General features: G+C 34.4%; 1 protein-coding gene across 1 annotated transcript in view; it reads right to left on the reverse strand.

Moving 5' to 3' along the window:
• MAN2A1 (mannosidase alpha class 2A member 1) overlaps window positions 1-20,328 on the reverse strand; it is a 111,016-nt gene that overhangs the window by 56,252 nt on the left and 34,436 nt on the right. The window contains exons 5-11 of the mRNA XM_064642549.1: window positions 19,742-19,869; window positions 18,085-18,258; window positions 17,049-17,235; window positions 11,775-11,952; window positions 7,571-7,773; window positions 3,899-4,084; window positions 2,421-2,535 (exon numbers count right to left, since the gene is read on the reverse strand). Of these exons, the coding sequence (XP_064498619.1) occupies window positions 2,421-2,535; window positions 3,899-4,084; window positions 7,571-7,773; window positions 11,775-11,952; window positions 17,049-17,235; window positions 18,085-18,258; window positions 19,742-19,869 (1,171 nt within the window). The remainder of the gene's footprint in view (window positions 1-2,420; window positions 2,536-3,898; window positions 4,085-7,570; window positions 7,774-11,774; window positions 11,953-17,048; window positions 17,236-18,084; window positions 18,259-19,741; window positions 19,870-20,328) is intronic.

The following is a 20,328-nucleotide window of genomic DNA, read 5'->3' on the forward strand; positions in this document are numbered from 1 at the left end:
CTAATTTTTACCCGTTGTTTTCATTTTTGCATACAAGACTTCATAATCACCAACTTCTTTCAAATTTTGCAAATACTTATCATACATTTTTATTAACTTTCCCTTGCTATAAATTGACCCTGAAACACCACACTGCTGTGTATTTATCACCAGGATTCACTGTCTAGTCTTCTATCAGCTCTTGTTGTTGCCTTATATTGTACCTAGAGAAAAATTTCCAAAAAAAACATAATTTGAGGTGTGGTAATATTTTTATGTGATATAAATTATGTGAAGAAATATTTCACAATACTGAGATCTTACTTTTCGCTGGCTTCTCTCTTTTCTTAAACGCAACATGACCCAGGGCTCATTTCCACCAAGAAAAGGTAGAGACAAGACATTGCTGACACTGTTGCATTAGTCTAAGTAAGAGAACAGCCAAGCTGTTGATGAACAATGCATTCCTTTTAGTTCATACAATGCTGACCACTACAGACTTTGAAACTGAAGTGCAAAGTTCTCAGTTTCTCAAAACATCCTCAAAATTATGTTTTTCAAATCCAACTATTGTCATATACATCAAAATTTTCTTTCTGCACTTAAAGAAATAAGACTAATGTACAGGAATGGTGCAATAGTTGCACAGCTTTACTTGTACAGTTTAGATCTCATCCTATTGGTTGGGTAGTTCTGGAATCTCTTTTTCAGTGTATTGCCTTCCAAACCATCTAGTTTTCATTTTTTTACTAATGTAGAGTCTGTAAAACTTAACACATGAAGTAAAAAATATTAAGTCATCAACTAAGAAAACTGTGACATGCTTTTGCATGTAACTAACAATTAAGAATAGTAGGAAAAGTACAAGTAGTGTCATTCTGGAGTCCTTTCATCATATCATATTTACAGCTTCCTTTTTTCTGGGCTTCAAGAAGGAAAACTTTCTTCTGGTTGTACCTACTACCTGCTGGAATGCTGCTGCTACAGTCCCGTGCTCTGTTCCTCTATGTTTTTTTTCCTTCTTCACCCCTCAAAAACAACATCCATTTTCAATCTCAAAGTCTTCATCATTTGTCTTTCTCAGCTCTCTTCACATTCATTCTGAATGCCCATCTGTGAGCAATTCTTGATGTCAGCTTCCATCGGCCACCAAATACCATGATTCTGTACTGTAAAACAAGTGCCTTTGAACTTTCTACTTGCTCAAGGTTTGCAAAGGCTCTTGTAAATATACTGAAGTTAGAAGTCTACAAATCCCACATTAAAAAGCTTTAGTAGTGATTTCTGATGTCCTGCAGAGATATTAGATTTATGATATGTTGCAGATACTGTTTGTCATACAGATAAATCATAATCTACTTCTGTAATCTCCTTATTTTTTATATTTTATATATATATAATAAATTCATTGAAAGAAGAACTTTTATTTTAATTTCTGCTTTCACAGTGGTAATGATAGGTTTGACTTAGTATGCTCCTAGGCAATATAAAATTTAAACAGCAATTAGTACTTCTACAATGCAGTGGTATTAATCCAAACTCATAAAGAACAGGAACAAAGAAAGTTTAGTAAACTGTAACATCATGACATCCTCCAATATAATTCAGAGTAGAAGTAAAAACTTCATTCCATGAATGACTTCAAAATATTTTTACTTTCTGAAGGTACACATTCAATTTGGTAGCCTTTCCAAACAGGAGAAAAATTATGTATTTCCGGCACACACCCAAATAGCACACACATGCAGCATGCATATATATACATATATATTTGTATAAAACTCATAAAAAGTATAAAGAATTATTTTAGCAATTTTTTTATATATACATATGACTGGAAGAGTAATTCAAGAACATGTTTTGTCAAGGTGCTCTTCACTGTAAAACAGGTCTCAAAATGAGAAATGGGGAAACGTTGCTGACTTTATAATCCATTTCATTGAACATTCCTGTTTCCCTGTTTCAAATAATTTCAGCTAAGGCAAAAAAAAAAAAAATAGGGGTTTTGTCTCGCAAATTCAGCTTAGGCTTCTGTTTGGGACGGAAATTTTCTTCTTCCCATATTTTTTAAGTTACAAGTCAAATTACAGGACTGTCTACCATTATATATTCACTGACATATGCATATCATCTAAGTCATCAACAAATTTATGCCCACAAGAAAATTAGAACACCTGGTTTTACTATCTAATTCACAAAGTGGAACAAACTAAGACCCTTTGCTTTAGATGTGTGGGCTTTCTTTTCAGCAATAACTGCTGAAATGTTCACTTTTTACTTTCTAATACCTTCAATGAATACGAACAGTGATAAGAAGAAAATTTTTGAGAAGGGATTAGCTGCAAATTTAGTTCTGACTTTTCCAGGTCACTCAAACTGACTGTATTGAAAAGACAGAGATCACTTTTAATTTTCAGAAAAAATCAATAAAGACAGCTCACCATCTTCAGGAATGGGGTTGATGCATCATAACTATAAGCACTTTTATCCTTTAGGACAAGAATATGAGCAGAGTCAATTATCACTTTCTTCAAGTTCATTATTGAATGAAAAAGCCTGTTAAAACATTTAAAGTCTTAATTAGTTATGAGTTGCTTTTATTCAATGTGGTAACATAAAAATTTAAAAATATTAAAGAACTCAACAGTATGAGTTGTCGAAAAGCAAATGTACTTTTTAATATCAATATAGCATGAAATAAGAACAGCTAGTTGCAATGGGTGACCAGACTAAAAAAAGCAGAAACATTCAGAATTTCAGTACATTCCTGCCTTGCATAGTGAAAGTGAAGTAGATCTAATGGCTGTTATACTATAAAAGGTACACCCTTAGAATACTTTTTCAAGTACGTTTTCAAAATGCTAATCTTATGAAAGTTTGTGATTATGTTTGATTTCCAGTTTCTGTAGTGGAGACAAGCCTGAGATGCTGGTCACAAAGTCAAGATTGCATTTATGTAGGATTTAAAAAACAATCAGAAACACAAAATTTAAATTTTTACTATGTTTTCCATTGCTTCAATTCACACAATGCTTACTAACTCTTAAATGCAGAGGGCTGGGCAATTTTATTTGTAAAGTAAAAAAGCCTTTATTTTACTGTCTCATAATCAAGTTCATTGCGCATGCTGGCACTTTGATTACACCTATGCTTCAATAGATTAAAAATTTATGAAATTTAAAAACACTTGTCACGAAATAGATTAAAATAAGGAGTATTTTAGCTGTATTTAAAACAATGATTTAATTAATGAACATGCTGTACTATCAACTGTCTACCCTCATCTACCTCAATCAAACAAATTTCCTAGTTATTAACATTCCAATACGTAACAATTTTCTGAATAAACCCATAAATAAAGCATGTACATACACACAAACCCATATATCATACAATCTTCTTAAAAAAATTCTATGAAGCAGTTAACAGAATAATTTGTCAGTCCTGAGAAAGCAACTACCCACTAGCTACAACAACAGTAAACAAAACCAGATAAGTTAAGTAGAAAATTGTCAACATCAAAAATATTTCCCATATTGAAGGAAGGTAAATTAGAGGGTGTGGGATTTTCCAAGAAATATATGCTTAAATTAGCTTATCTCTTGATCATTGTTTAAGAAAGACAAAAATAATCTCCCATATAACAGTTACTGCAAAAAATAACAGCTGTAATTAAAGAAATCTCAGTATTGCATCTACCTAGCTTCTTGTGAAACCTCAAAAAATTTGGATATCGAATTCCTACTTAGAGAATTAAAATAAATGAAGAACATGGGGAATCAGATCCACTTCTCATGCAGAGCACCACTACACTCTCAGTATTGAGTATGTTACTATATCAAATCTGTATCTCTGAAATAAACAGTTCTGTTCCAAAAAAGCAAATGGAAATTAAGTTTATATATTTATAACAAATTACCTAGTGCCATAATCCACAACTACCCAATCTTTGGCTGTTCCTGTAATAGCGTCATGATGCTGAAAGAGTCCAAGGTTCCTCCTGGCTTCTGCCAGTAATTTATAGTTATTCACTGAAGGAAACACACTCATCTTCTCAGATTTACTGGACTGTACCAAAGCCAAGGAGTAGAGAATTTCAGCTGCCCTGGAATTGCAGAGAATAATCAAGTATTTATATAGCGTTAAAAAGTAAAAAGCAACACACATTTTACCCAAAGAATAAACCAATGTTTCACGTCTTTCCCCATGCATAGTTCCAAGAGCTCTTTAAATCTTGATCTTGCACATTTCAGCCTGTTTCTAGCTTCCTGCAAGGCTTCTGTGATGGAAAACAGAGCTTTAAAATAAAAATCTGACAGTACAAACTAACATACCATTTTCACAAATGTGTGAGGTATAAAGATTTGGCCTTAAAATATCACAGTATGGATAGTCTGCCTTAGAGAAAACATACAATTTCCATTTTAAAAGCAACTTATTAATCAAATAAAATTGTCTTAAATATATATATTAATCTGTACAGTAGCTAATATCTATTCTGCCATTTGCACTTTAAGCAAACTAAATTATTCTAAGGACTTAAGCACTTCAAGCACCTGCTCGCTATACATTCACCTGAATGGTGATAACACTGGATTCAAAAACCCTTAGACTGCATAGAATTCAGAGACCTTCTCTTCTACATCTGATGCAAAAGCCTAGCATTAAAATATTACCACTAAATTCTCACTTGCTTTATGAGAATCTAAATTTATTTTACAAAAAATATCCCCATAATTTCCAGTCATTATGAAAATTTCACTAACAAAAATGGTTGCAGAAATTCTAGGAAAATGTCTGTTAACTTTTTTCCTATTTTCTTTTCCTCAAATGTTGCAGTTCTATTTTTGTACATCTGATATGTGTCAGATTCCTTTTCAAAATTTATTTAAGATTAATTAAGGTTTCTCAAGCATTTGAAGAAACAAATACGATACAAGTTGATGTTATAAAAAGCAAGTAAAGAAAAATAACATATGTTTTTGAAATGCTAACTTCTAAGCATGTAAATAAAATAAAAAATAAAAAAGGAAAATACATTAACTTTTACATTTACCCAAGCTGCCAGTGAGTGCATGTGTTCAGTTTTAAACTACGTACAACAACAAATTTAACAAACATACTCAACTATTTTTCAGACTATGTATTGATATGAATAGTTAACATGAAAAATACCTTTGGATTCAGTTTAGTCTCTTTGTCTTTATGCAACACATAGGTGATAATTATGTAAAAACTGCAACTAGCACATACCCAACTAAACTGAAATGTGCACTGTAAATGTAACACCCTAATCCATTTCCATATTGTCAATATTTGAGGAATAGGATGAGATTTTGCTCTTACAGGTTAGGTAATTGCTCAGACACTACACACAAAATCAAGGTGATAGAAGGCTATAATTCTTTTTTTTTAAATTACTAGCACACTTGAGTTTAATCACAGTAATTTAACTGTTGCTTAGTGTAAATTCCTACATCTATGCATCCCTCCTACTTTGTTCTATTGCAGCTTAACTTGAAAGGAAAATGAAAATATTTTAGTTGAAAAAAAAAAAGGCATCAGATGCACACTTATCCAGTGAAGAGATCCTGTCTGAAAGCATTTTACCTTTTTTAAAAAAATCTGAGTTAGCCCCTAAATCCTGACCTAACTGTAGCTGTAAAGAGGAGAACATAAATCAAAATGCAGGTTAGATTTCCCTCTCCACCATCCACATGGATTCAATTTTACTTTCTATTAATGGGGAAGACTCTCAGATGCAGAATTTTCCTTTCAGGTCTCAATATTATTCTAAACATTACAATGGTCAAAGATGGCAGACAGCTAGAAATATGACACTGTATTAGCAAACACTTCAACTTAAAAGTAAGCATCTCTGGAATACCTTTCCATAAAAGCTGTATTAGGCCTAGATTTTCTCACCTCTATTTCAAACTACTGCAGATCACCTAAAATAGTTTCCAAAAGTTTTCCGCTTTGCTGTAATTTTTCACTATCTCTTTCTGATAGGACACTGCAAATAGACCAAAATCTGCATCACTAGTTGTTCAAAGGTTACACTACATTACCTTTAGGCCCAGTTTACATCTAACCTAAATAAATAATTTTTCCAAGAATTTCTGAACTCTAAGATGTAGTATTTTCTATTCATCTGTACAGTTAGAAGTATCACTGCAGCATTTGTCCTGCTTCTGAATTACTTTAACAATCGGTTTTTCTGCAGAATCACTGTAATTTTCCCCTGCTTACATCACTAAAGAATAAAAACACAGAATGTGTTCCTAACTTGTCCCCATCTATGCTGTTGTTCTTCCTATCTTTCCATTACTTTAAACAAACGTTTGGTCATTGACTTTATCACCCTTTAAACTACTTCATCCATCTCTCATTTAAGATTAAAAAATCAATTATATCTCACATCAGCAATTATGTCAATCTCCATTACAAATTACTTAAGCTTACATGTACTTCTTTAATACATAAACCTGAAACTTTTTTATAAACAGGGGTAGTTATCATATTAGGCTCTGAGGCTGAACACTATTTTTTGGCTGTTAAGTAGCAGTGAAGTACTACTTAATTCTGACATTGCTGGAACTCAAAAGCATTTTTTCTTGGTAAAGAATACACACACGTGAACCTGTTCATGGTTCATTCCCCCACAAATATATACATATACTCAAAGTAGCCAAAAAATACTATGGAAAAATTAATCACAAGGTTGGAATCAGGACTTGCTGATCACTTCAGTAGTATTTGAGAACAACTTACTTGTTTGGAAGGAAAAAATACCATTGCATTTCTGTGAATTTACTAATAAAACAGATACACCAACAAATCCTTGTACCAAGACCTGCATTTGGGGTCCATTTAGGCTATCCTTACTGTAAGTAAACTTAAACAGTGCATTTCAAAATCACTTCTCCATCTGTCCAACAGATTTAGAGTATGGTGCTAGTTTTGCCTGGGGTAGAGTTTCTTCCCAGTGCCTGGTGTGGGGGCTGTGTTTTGAATTTGTGCTGAACACAGGGTTGATAATACAGAGATATTTTTGTTATTGTTGAGCAGGACTTACACAGAGCCAAGGCCTTATCTGCTTCTCATACTGCCATACTGGCATGAGAATTTGGGAAGAGACACAGCTGGGACAGGTCATCCCAAAAGACCAGAGGGATATTCCAGACCATGTGGCACCATGCTCAGTATATAAAGTGGAGAGGAGGAAGTGGAGGACATTTGGAGTAATGGTGTTTGTCTTCTCAAGTCACTTTTACACATGATGGGGTGCTGCTCATCTGGACATGGCTGAACCCCTGCCCTAACAGAGGAAGCTGTGAATTAATTCCTTGTTTTGCTTTGCTTCTCTGCGTGGCTTTTGCTTTACCTATTAAACTGTTTGTATCTCAACCTACGAGTTTTCCAGCTTTTACCCTTCCAATTCTCTCTCCAGTCCCCCTGGTGGGAGAGTGAGAGAGTGGCTGCTGGGGTTTGGTTGCTGGCTGGGGTTAAACCACGACAAGTACTCACAAATTCATCTCTCCTGTGTGTCAAGAAGTATGTTACAAATGTACTGGACAGCAGCATTTACCGCATGTAGGATTCCATAACTCTATCCAGGCGTTTATAGAAGGGTCGTGATGTAAAGTATCCACTCCAGTAATGATGATCTCTGTCTGCATAGGTGAAGAAGTCTCCACTTAAAACAGGAAAAAATGAATTGCTGCTCTTTTCATCCAACTTGCTTTCTTTACGCAGAGCTTCGAAGTAATCTGATAAAGTTCCAAACTGGGCCTGAATGGAAATTAAAATTACTGTAACAAGGCTCCATTTTCTTTATTTAGAAATACAAAGAGAATGCATATGCTTGGTTTTATATACATTTCAGAAATACGCCACTCTTCTAGCAGAATTATAGCAGAAATCCTATCCTAAAGATCTTTAAAGTTCCCCTGCACACTACTCAGACAAGCTGGATAGCTCTTCCAAAAGCATTTCAATGCAGTACATGAAAGAGATGGACTCATTGAAGCAGGTCCAGAAAGAGTCACAAAAATAATTCCCTATGAGGAAAAGCTGAGAGAGTTCGGGTTGTTCAGCCTGGAGAGGACAAGGCTCTGGGGAGACCTTACTGCAGCCTTTCAGTACAGAAAGGGGGCTTTTAAGAAAGATAGCGGCAGGCCTATCTTTTAAGAAAGATAGTAGGGCCTTTTGTGCTAGGACGAGAGGTACTGGTTTTAAATTAGAAGAGGATAGATTCAGACTAGATATAAAGACACTCAAGGTGCCCAGAGAGGTTACAGATGCCCCACCCTGGAAACATTAAAGGTTGGATTGGATGCGACTCTCAGAAATCTGGCATAATTGAAGATATCCCTACTCATTGCAGGGCAGTTGAACTAGATGGCCTTTAAAGGTCACCACGAACCAAAACTATTCTGTGATTCATGAAATAGGATTTTTTTTATTTTTTTTTAAGGATAAAGAGGTATCTAAAATACCAGCTAACTGTCAAGAAATAAGTGAAGCATTCTTTCTTGTCTTTGAAGTAAGTCTCTAATACTCAATATTACCTAAGTAGCTGTCTGGACTAAGAAACTTAAGGTAATGCAATAAGAGTATAGTTGTTCTAATCCTGTGTTTTTAAAATTAACTCTCTTATGCTCCAGATCTTGCTTAACCCAAGATGAGTGTTGATCAAAAAAAAATAGCATTTGCTTTCAGAAGCTTGTTTGGTTTGTTTTGGTTTTTTTTAACTATGTAAAAAGAAATTGTGTTTAGAGATGTAACATGTGAGAATACAAAAAAAAAAATTCACTGTCTTCGGCTCATTTTTTAAAATACTCAGACAATGTAATAGCAGACCTTTGCAGGGCAGGTCAAAAGATGGTACCCTCAACTTTGAGGAGAACAAAAGAAAAAAAAAGAAAAGGGAAAGGGATTGATGTCAGTGTTGCTAGTATTGAAAGATGGTGTTATAGAAGGCATAGATGGCAAACTGGATTTTGAATGAAAGTGAAAAAAAACAATTAATAAAAGCTGGAACAGCACAGAAGATCACGTTACTGGAAGTATCCTCATAACAAACTATAATGATAATACCTCAAATTTATATCAAGTCACTTTTTTTCCTATTATTATTTTTTTAACAAGCATACAATGTAGCATGCTAAAATTTACAACTCCAAAACCAAGCTTTTGGGAAAAATCTTTTAAAAGTGACTTAGAATATAAGAACTATCACTGTGACAATAAAGACATACTTTCTCATCACGTAAAAAAATAGTTTTACTTCAAAATCATTCAGAACATCCAACTATCTGTTAGATGGGTACAACATGAGAACTTGCCACTTAAAATGGCAGTAAAGCAGAGAAAGATAAATATTGGCCCAGAAATCCCATCATTAGTAAACCTTGCCTTAACAGGCACTTCTATGACACTTGGTCTTTTCCATCACTATCATAGCCACCTACAAGTAGAATTCAGAAGAAAATGAGAAACAAAATCAATGCATCAAGAGAAGTCAGACACAGGTGATCTCAATTCTGTAGGCTGCGTTACATCAGAGGAATAAAACCTCACCAGAGGAAGCATCAAAGTCAGGTGAATGGAAACAGTGAAATAAGCTGGCAGATTCCTCTACTGGCATACAAAAAGACTCAACCTAATTTACGTATAATAGATGTAAAGGAGATCTCAGAATGGGAGATTGAACTCCCCAAGATCAAAACAGGTATCTTTCACAGCAGTGCACTACATACTTTTAGAACTATAGAATAGCTGCTGGCAGAAGAACCTCAATGCTAACAGACATATCGACTAGATAAACACCTTAAAGAGCTGTCGGAAACAGTAAATCTCTCTTAAAATCAGAAAGGCAGAGTAGGCAGTCCCTTGTGTAAGTAGTAATATCCTAGACATCTCAGCACTTAAGGAAGAAACGTGAACTCTTCTTCTATATAATCTCAGTTCTTACGAAGCTGAGCATGATCTGTTACTTGCCTGTGGAGTTACATTCCACTAGGGAAAGTGCAGAAGAGTGTGAAAGTTCTCCATTTAAACTCATATCTTTAAGGATAAATTACATCAGTTTAGAACAAAACAAGTAAACAAACAAAAACATGCAAACATAAAAAACCCAAGCCACAGACAACACACAAGACAGAAAAGAGAAAACAATAAAACTCACAAAAACACCCCAAAAAAACAGAGAGATAAGAAAACCCTAACTAATTGAATAAAATGAAAAGGAGAAATATTCCAATACTAACAGTACTCCAGCTGATCAAAGTACTCTAGTTATGAAGTGGCAGACCCAGGGGATGTCATATCGTTTTGTCTGGATATTAAGGACCAGAAAAACGGTTGGGTACTTCTGTGAGGGTCACAAGGGCTAATGTGATTCCCAAGACATTCATCCACATGGGCACACCGAGGCTAATGAAGTAGACTGCTAGAGTCCTTGAAAATGGGCTGAGCAGAACCTGTACAATAAGAAACTTTCAGATGTATCAGGAGAGGAGTGGTCTTTAAAAGAATGACTTCAGAGCTAGAGCCTTCAGTTTTTGCCCAGAGACAAAATCATCCAACCCAGATTAGTAGGAACTACACAAAGCATGTTGCTGTTAGTATCCAAAGAATGACTACCTGCACAGTACATCCATCTTTGACAGGAGTAAAGCTAACAATAGCAGCAAGCTTTAGTTTTAAAAGATGGGCTTTAGATTTAAAAAATTTGAAGAGTATAGTCCAGGTCTATCTCCCTCCACTAAGACACAGTAGTCATTCACATACATCATGTCACCCACATCCCATAGGTAACATGCAAAATCCAGCTTTCAGATAAGGTATAATCCCAAGAAATCATCCTTCATATGCAGAATACAAGTCCAGAAGTCAACAGAAAGAACTAACGTACTTCAGGCACTGCTCAAACACATAGTTAGAAGAATCAGGGGAGGTCTCCGAAAAGATGAGGGAAAACAGATGCATGCACAAACCAGATGAATGATACCAGACCTGGGTTTAAAAAGCCTAAATGTGAAAGCAGCAATAGTGCACTCTAACATGATACTCAAAAACCCCCAAGGTTGTGGTCTCCTATTTCTTATTGCCATGCTGAAAGATGAAGAAAGGTTGTCTGAGTACATCTATAGAATAAGGAGTCTCTAGAGCAATCAGCTTACACATTAGAATATATGAATGTGTGTATTAACACTCAAACATAATTAATGATTTAAGGTGATATCTCATCTGATAATTGTGTTAGTATACTCAGTCCTTCTGTAGCCAGGTCAGTCTTGGATTTTATTGTATTCAAAAACATGAGCCAGAAATGGTGTCTCTTAGGACTTTTTTGTTTGTTTGCTTTGGGCCATAAAACCAAGATGACCCAAATAAAGCAGCAAAATTCACTTGAAATTCTAAAAAGAAAATACAACAGTTTTAAGTAACAAAGCCTGATACCCTTAGATAACAACGTCTGAAGCCTGTGAAAAAAACAAAGAGTGCTAAGAAAACAATCAAACCTAATAGCTCTTCTCCAGATTAATCTAGTTTGGGAATTATTTCTAGTTTTCAAGCAGATATTACTAATAGAAAAGTTTTTGTTTTGGGGGCAGAGAAGGTACTAAAGGTAAAAAATGTAATCTAAAAAGGCAAATTAATCTGCTGTTAAAACGTCATAGTTGAAAAAAAAACCAAATCCAACTACAATTTTTTTTTCCATAAAGAATCTCAGAATACTGGGAAATACTGTTTTCTCCACCAACCAGAAAATGTGCTGTGTTTACCTTAACATGCCACTCAGGATGAGAATTCATGTAATCAAACAGCTTTTGATAATTTTGGTACTGCTGATCCCATTCTGAGCTCTCAGTATAGCGGAAATCATCCCCCAGTGGAGCCAACAGAACTTTAGTACGGAAAAGCTTTGACTTCTTTCTGTATTGATCTAAAATAATCCAAGCCCTTGAGAAGGAAAAAAAGAAAAGAGCAATTCAGAAACTAGAAGAAAATTCAGCATTTGGCAAAACAATTCTTAGATATCAAGTTGTGCATTAGGGTGACTCGTTAAACAAGACATACAAAAGTCTCTTTTTGTAATAAAAAGCTGGATGCAATCCTCCCCACTGGGAGAATATTCAACCTACTATTGTTGCAAACACTGTGCTAATTAAATCCTTCAATAAGCTTATCAAGCTCCATCTCAAACAGTCGGGCAGTTTGGATCAACTTGTTCCCGTGCTAAAACTAACTTACAGTTCAAATTATGTTTACCTGCTTTATATTTAGATAACAATCCTAATCCTCTCCAGCCTTTATTTACAATAATAAGCAAGCTCTTCTCATCCCCTCTGATAATTTGCTTTGATACTTTTCTTCATATCTTCATGTCCTTGACAGAAAAACTGCCCACAAATTAATCTCTGAGGAACACCTACTAACTATTGGATGGGCAAACTATCAGTTCTGTCATTAAGCAGCAATATATTAAAAGTCACGAGTCTGATAGCTATTTCCCCTCCTCCTCCTCCAAATTACAATTATTATCAAGATCTTTAGATGCTGATCCCCTCTAATTAAAATTACGTAACTAATTTTCTGAGGCAATACAAACTTTATTAATATATTTAGGAAAAGAGCAATACAAATTACAGTGTTTTAAAGAGAAAATAGCAAAATCCAGATTCCAGTGAGTTTTTTGTTTCTACACGTATTTTTTACAGATGCTCCAGCGAAATCAACTTTCAACCAATATTCTTGAAGATTTACTATATTATGCAGATATTATGCAGAAATTCTACTCCAATATATTTGAAACTCATATTTCTTTTAACAGCATGTCAAGGCTTACTTATTTATCAGAATACAGAAATACTGAATAAATACAAATTTTGAGTGTATTCGGAAGGAGAAAAGGGCCACAACATTAACTTTAGTTAAGAATCTACAGAGTTCTACTGAGACTAGAATTTATGCAAAAAGTGGCTTCCCCCTGTTCCCTGTCTATTATTTGATTTATAGTTCAGATTACTAAGTATTTGTTCTTGAATCAGTACTTTCCATGACTTTGAACATGTTGTAAATTTAAACACAAAAACTTCCTAACTGCACAGCTACCAGAACAATTGGCACAACACAAGACTTTACAATGCTTTCTTCTAGACCAGTCTAACTCAAATTTTCCACGTGTAGTCTATGGTTAAAATTATACTTTATTTTTGAGCCTCTTGAAAAATACAAGTTACAGTTAATAGGACATTTGACTTTGACATCTCTCTTCCAAGTCCTCCTCTAGTTTATTTCCAAATCTACTGCAAAAAATTCATCAGTATTGCTGTTCTCCCTTTCTACTCATAACTGTGAGTTATCTTATTAGAAATTTTTAAGGGGGCAGCACAATCTTCTTTCAATTGCAAACCAATTTCAATTGCGAAAACACCAAAGAAAAATTAGATGTCTCACATATCCTGTTAAGTTTCTCTTAAATAACTTCCTAAATTGTTACTTCAGAAAGGAGTGAGAAAGAGTCAGAAGAAAGCCCCAGAGAGAATTTGGTGAAGACAAAAAATACTTCCAGGAAAAAAAATATTCCACTGAGTCCCATGAATTTTTTACCCTTACTATTCCCCCATGAAATAGCATTAGATACATTTTGATATATGTTTATCCTGCCTACATGAGTGAAAATCTAAAAACAAGGGAGATCAGAGATGATAAACTTCTTGTTTTAAAGCTTTCAGATTATCACTGAATGATTGACACGTTCCACAAATAAATAAAACCCCTTTGTATCACAAGTGTGTTCTTTTAATGCAAAAAATTCAAGTGTTTAGCTAAATACATATGAAAACAATATGGCTGGTTTTGCCTCTTCCTATGTCAAAGGAAGAGCAATAGTCACCCAGAGTCCGGGGGAATCACAAGAAATTTTGCAGCAGCTATAGCAAGTCCTATGTGACATGTTTGACAGTGTTTATGGCCTCATTAGGGACTCACTCTTCGACAATTAGAAAATTTGCAACTAGAAAAATTCTTTCCTATTTCCACACATGGAAGAGAGAGACATACACCAAAACAAACTCTGCTTCCAAAAGCAGGCAAAACCCAACAGCTATTTTTTATTCCTAGTGTGAAAAGCTTCAGCATTTAAACATAAGGACAAGAATGCAGCTGCAAATCAGGGCAAGTGCAATGCTGTTACAAAGTGTAATTAAACAAGCTTTTCATTAGGTTGCTGCTTCATTCCTTCTTACTAAGTCACAACTTCAGTGGCAAGGCAATGAAAAATCCAACAATTACTAGCCTGAAGTTTTCAATTCAACATCTCTTGAATTATATGTAAGGCCATAATAGCATTGAAATCAAATGCAACAGTCCCAGATGAGTATTCAAGATCTGGGTTTTATTAATTTTATTTTATCTTTAACATTGAAGAAAAGTCAGTGATCTAAACCTGGTCTCTAAATTAATCAACATTTTTCAAATCCATGTCGTGTAGATCTCCTGTATTTTTCCAGTCTTAAAGCAATCAGAGATGAGGGACAGATTAATTAGTGTTCTATAAACCTTTAACCTTGGAAAGCTTATGATGTAGAGATAGATTTTCCAATTACTTATTACACCTCTCCTCATCACAACAACTGTAAAATGTGTTATTACAGAGGTCAGATCAATGAGGTTTTTGGTTGTTTAAAATATTCCAACATTTTCATAAAATACAAGTGATGTTTTAGCATTCTCCACCAAAACATCACTTCCTGTGTTTTAGCGCATTTGTTTGAAAATAGACACTAAAAGTGCAGTTTCAGTGTTCCAAATGTAAATACTCCAGGTTTCCAAGTCAAAGACCATGTGTAAGTTTTACTTTTCCTTAGGCATCATCTAGCATACTGCTGTTTCAATTCTGTTAGAACCAAAACTGTTTTTATCTACCAAAAGCTGATGCAAAAGATTAAGTTTCAGAGACCATATTGAGATGATAACCTCTTCAACTTGATCATATGTTCACTACATACCTGCCTCATTTATCTTATTCTTCGATATCCTTTGACACGTGAAAGAACCATTTCTTTTACAAGATCTAATTTAGATTGTTATACAAAGGTTGCATCTAGGAAGTGCAAGGATAAAATAAGATCTAATTAAAAAACAAGACCATTAAAAAAACTATTCCAAGCAGACACTCTACATTTTATTTATAGCCTCTACGTTTCAGGTATTTTTTAAAGAAGTTGTTACTCTTCTGAAAATATTTGTCCCAGTTAATTGAGATACATAGTCAAGATTTGTCTTTCTATAACTTTGATTTAAAGACATACGAGCTTTCCTTCACATTTTATAAGCATTGAGTGTGTCATAATGATTCTTCACCATTGGCTTTTATTTCTTTTTTTTTAATTACTTTTTCCTATTATCACTCCAATTTCCACTTTAAAATATGACAATTGTAATGTATTCTGGTTTATTTTGGTTTTATCTTCAATAACATTTTGTAATTGAATTTTAATGATGAAGTGAAGTTTTCATAATGCTTATCCTCATAAAAAAGGAGATGCATACTTGACATATAGACAACCAATGCATCATCTCTTTATCAGCACTTTAAAACTTCAGCATCAAGAGCCAAAAAGTCACCCTGCGACCCTTAAATACATTTGTTATATTCAGCAATTTGCACCAGTTGTAAACACCTAAATAAATTTCTAACTCTGGAAATTTGGGATATTTTGAAGGCCTAAAGATAGTAACAGGACCATAGAATACAAGCATTTACTGGAAAAACTTTTGGCAGTTCTAGTTTTCCTTTCTTTTTTTTTTTTTTTTTATTTCCCCCCGCCTCCTCCCAAAACTGAAAAGTAGTTTTGTGAAGCTATAAACTTGCTTCTTGACTGTGGCAAAACAACACTGTTTCTATTTGAAAACTAATACTGAGGCTAATAGGATTTCCCATCATAAGACACGTAAAACATAGGACTCAGATTCATTTAAGGTGTGCACTTCAGAAAACCTAGGCAACAGATTGCCACGTTTTTCAAAGATATACCATTTAGGAAATATGCCACTGTTTGTAGTTACAGCATACTATACCATGCTGCTCCTGCCTGAAGTGTTCCACTTGCAGGGGACAGATCACTGCTCATAAAATTCACAAAAACTACAGTAAACCAGTAACATGACTACAACCAGATGACTATGTTCTACTAAACATGACAATGTTCTGCCTGTCATTCAGAGATTGACTCATGTATCATGAATAGAAAAGAAAAAAAACTCATCCTTCTTAACTACAACCTTCCTTCAAATTTCACTGACAATTATGTTCTGAACTGAGGAGCAAACACTACATTAAGTAATAGGTAATATTTACCTATTACAAGCTTTTTTTAAGAACTTGTACTGGTTTTGACTGGGGTAGAGTTAATTTATTTCACAGTAGCTGGTATGGGTCTGTGATTTCAATCTGCACTGATATTTTAGATGTTTTAGTTATTGCTGGGCAGGGCTTGCACTGAGCCAAGTGCTTTTCTGCTTCTCACCCCGCCCCACCAACAAGCAGGCTCGGGGTGCACAAGGAGTTGGAAGGGGACACAGTGAGGACAACTGACCTCAATGGACCAAAGGGATATTTAATAACTTGTGATGTCATCCTCAGTATATAAAGCCCACGGAAGAAGGAGGAAGCAGGAGACGTTTGGAGTGATGTGTTTGTCTTTCCAAGTCACATGGGATGGAGCCCTATTCTCCCACAGATGGCTGAACACCTGCCTGCCCATGGGAAGCAGTGAATTAGTTGCTTGGTTTGCTTTGCGTGTATTTGCAGCTTTTCCTTTACCTATTAAATTGCCTTTATCTCAACTGATGAGTTTTCTCACTTTTACCCTTCTGGTTCTCTCCCTCAAACCCACCATGGGGCCAGTGAGTGAGCAGTTGTGTGGAGCTGAGCTGTTAAAACACAACAGAACTACATAAATTCACCAAGCTATGCTACATATCATCTTTAACCAGCATAATTCCGTTTTTTTTTTAAATTTATTCCCTTGGGGAATACATAAAAACTGTACCTGTGTTGAACATTTCCATCATGAATGGCTTCCGGTGGAACTCTCCAAGGACAACTTACTCTTCCTCCAGGAAGTCGTTTGAAATCAAACTGGCAGCAGATTTTTGGGTCTGGACCACACGTATGAGGAACATCATAGCTATAGAAAGGCATCATATGACAAAGAATATCTGTACTGGATCCCAAATCTGGAATTAAATACACAGAGTACACCTTTAAAATAAACCTTATCAGATTTGCCAAAACTAAATTAATTCCATGATCTTAATCTGCACTAAAAACATCAGATCAAGACAATTTCTATTTTGAATATCTATATCTTAAGTCTACCTCTGTATGTACCTTATATATAGAGATGATAAAACCACAGATTCAGCCAAGACTGGGATATTATAATGAATTTCAGAATTTTGGAGGTAACCAAGCATATCTTTTATACTTTGAGTGAATCAAAACAACAACTGAAAAATAAAACCCAACAAAACAAAACCAAAGAAAAAATCAAACCAAAAGCCAATCACCTCATTAGCACAACATTTGAATTAGCTGAAATGTTCCTTCTCGTACACTTTATTTCCACATAGAAGGAAATAAAGGAGTAGGAGGAAGGAAAAAAAAATGAAAGCAGAGAAAGAATTTTCCACCCCTTATATTTTTTTTATGCATACTTGCAAGGCACATGAGAGAATGAAAATAAGAGAAAGTAAAAGCACAAATGAAAATGAAGAAAAAAAAATTGGAGGAACAATAGCAATAACACAGGTTTTTAACACCTTTCCTACCTCGCAGCTATTCTCATTCCCTTTCTGTTATTCAAAAAAAGGGGGAGGAAAAAAAAAGGAAAAGAGGAAAAAGTTAAGCTAGATGAAAAACTTTGGATTTTTTTTTAATCAGAACAGCAAGTTTAAAATTTTCAAGTTTAGACTTACTCCTCTAAACCTGTTCTGTAAAAATTTCCATAGTATTTTTTCAAATTTTCATTGCATTTTACCTGGGTAAATTAACAAAATAAACTGACATAAAGGAAAAACATATACCCCAGTTCTGTCTCCAAAAAAACTCTAGTGTCTTTTGTGTGGCAAAATGTTTTTTAACTGAATAATGAACTCTCTGTATAAGCATATTGGAAAATCCTGTGCGTTTCAGAAGGTAAGCCATTGTTGGTGAATGCCCAAAAGGATCAACTGCCCAGCCAGACTTTGGTTTTACTCCTGTTGACAAAAGAAAAAAGCAGAAAGAAGAGAAAGTTTTACTTTTGACTCAAAGAAAGCTATACCAATAATTCAAATCATACCACTAAAGATAATATTTCCAAGAAGATATATGGTTAACTATTCAGTCTCCTGCAGAACACCCCCAGCAATTAACAAAATAGAACTAAACAGATAAACAATTAAACAAACAAATAAACAAATCAAATATCTTATAAGCAAGACATTCTAACTAAATAAAAATATTCAGGATTAGTACTCCTTGTTGCTACACTATTTCAATTGTGCACTGAACATCTTTACTTGGAATCATAATGAAACACATCTCCCTTTTCAGTTTAATAGCTTACAGATGTTAAAATTGAAAAAGCTGAAGGAAAATGAACAGATGTAGATCGATTGACACTGTAGCTTGTTGAAATTTAACTGCTATTTAAATAACATTAATCTTTTTTGGTTTCAGAACTAACTTTTCTTTTGATTTATTAGTTTGGTGATCAATAGAATCACATTAATGAATACCCTCTTTTCTCTGAACTTCATATAGTAAATAAAGAACCTACATCTAACTCTTAGTTCTTCAGCATAGTTCCACTGGCATTTTTTGCCATCTTTCCAAAAGAAAACAAAACAGTAAGGAATGCAATACCCTTTTATTAGGTCTTTCCTCCCCCATCCAATTATGTCAAGCTGTGTTTATGGAAATTGCAATCTAAGAAAAACGGTGGAACAGCTTTCCAAAATAATTTCAGTTAATTGCATGAAATCATGTTATTATTAAAATCACTGTACAAATATTTTCTATATATAAAGGGTTATTTCTACTTATGGAACTAAACAAAAAATCCATTCCAAAGCCAGCAAAACAGTTCAGCCAGTGTAACTGCAGTCAGTAATTCCTCAAAGTTGCAACAGCAGCATTTTTATTTTTCAGTTATAAACAATTTTAACATTACAATCAGTTTAGGGTTTATAACTACTACTACTACCACTGCTACATCTAAATTTCATATTTACTTTTTTTGAAAGCTTTACATAAGAGAACCTAATGAATAAGAAAGCCTGCAGAACAGATCCAAACACATGAAAGAAACGTAAATTTTTCATTCATTTTAAGACTTTTGTCATGATTTTCAAAACACTGATATGGCAACTGGAAACTCCTAGTGATGCCAGAAATGGTATCTAAAACTCGGCATGCTCTAGTGTTAATATTTTGTTATGCCAACATTCTACGCATATCTTACATTGATCAAGACAAAATGTTATGACATAAAATTGTTCGAATTCCCTTTGCCCAGGAACTTCTATCTGCAATCACAAATTGCAAATACTGGACTCCTGCAAGTGGTCTGATTTATTCTTTCAGAAAAGCAAAGTTAAGAGAGCCTCCTAAACAACTCAAAAAAACCCAAAAACAAAAATAAAAAAAAACCCAGACTTCCTGTATTAAAATAGTTAAATTTTAGATCAATATACATACCAAGGTTCTTTTCTAGCCACTGATGTCCTTCTATTAGTTGGTCAATTACAGCAAAATAATGAGCAGAGGCTTCATCAGACATGACCCATCCTCCTGTTACTATTTCAAATTGCCCATCTTTTATTAACCTGAAAAATATGTAAATTTTGTTCAGAATCTTCCATATGAAAACGCACTCTTAAAAATCAATTTCTGTATACCCAGCAGGTATTTACCAGTGAGGTGATGTCAAAATCTAAATTACTTGTGCAACTTCCATAATTGGACTACATTTCTTTAATCAAATTGGGAATAACGAACAGTTGAACAGTGACATTTTAATGCCTTCTGTGCAATGAAAACCAGCTCTACTGCATGTGCCATATTAGATACCTTCTTTAAAATCAGGAAGAACACTGTTTCCTGTACAGATTACAAAAATAAAAATGTATGTGCCGCAGTACTGAAGGCCAGTTGAGCAAGATGCCCAGACATTGCACATTTCAAGCACTACTAATATCTCCCCATCTTTGATCTAACATTCATTTTAGAGTTTTAGAAAGCTGACAGATCTTAGAAGTTTATTGTCTCTATAAAGGCTTCACATC

This window comes from Pseudopipra pipra, chromosome Z (assembly GCF_036250125.1).
Source record: "Pseudopipra pipra isolate bDixPip1 chromosome Z, bDixPip1.hap1, whole genome shotgun sequence".
NCBI classification, from domain to species: domain Eukaryota; kingdom Metazoa; phylum Chordata; class Aves; order Passeriformes; family Pipridae; genus Pseudopipra; species Pseudopipra pipra.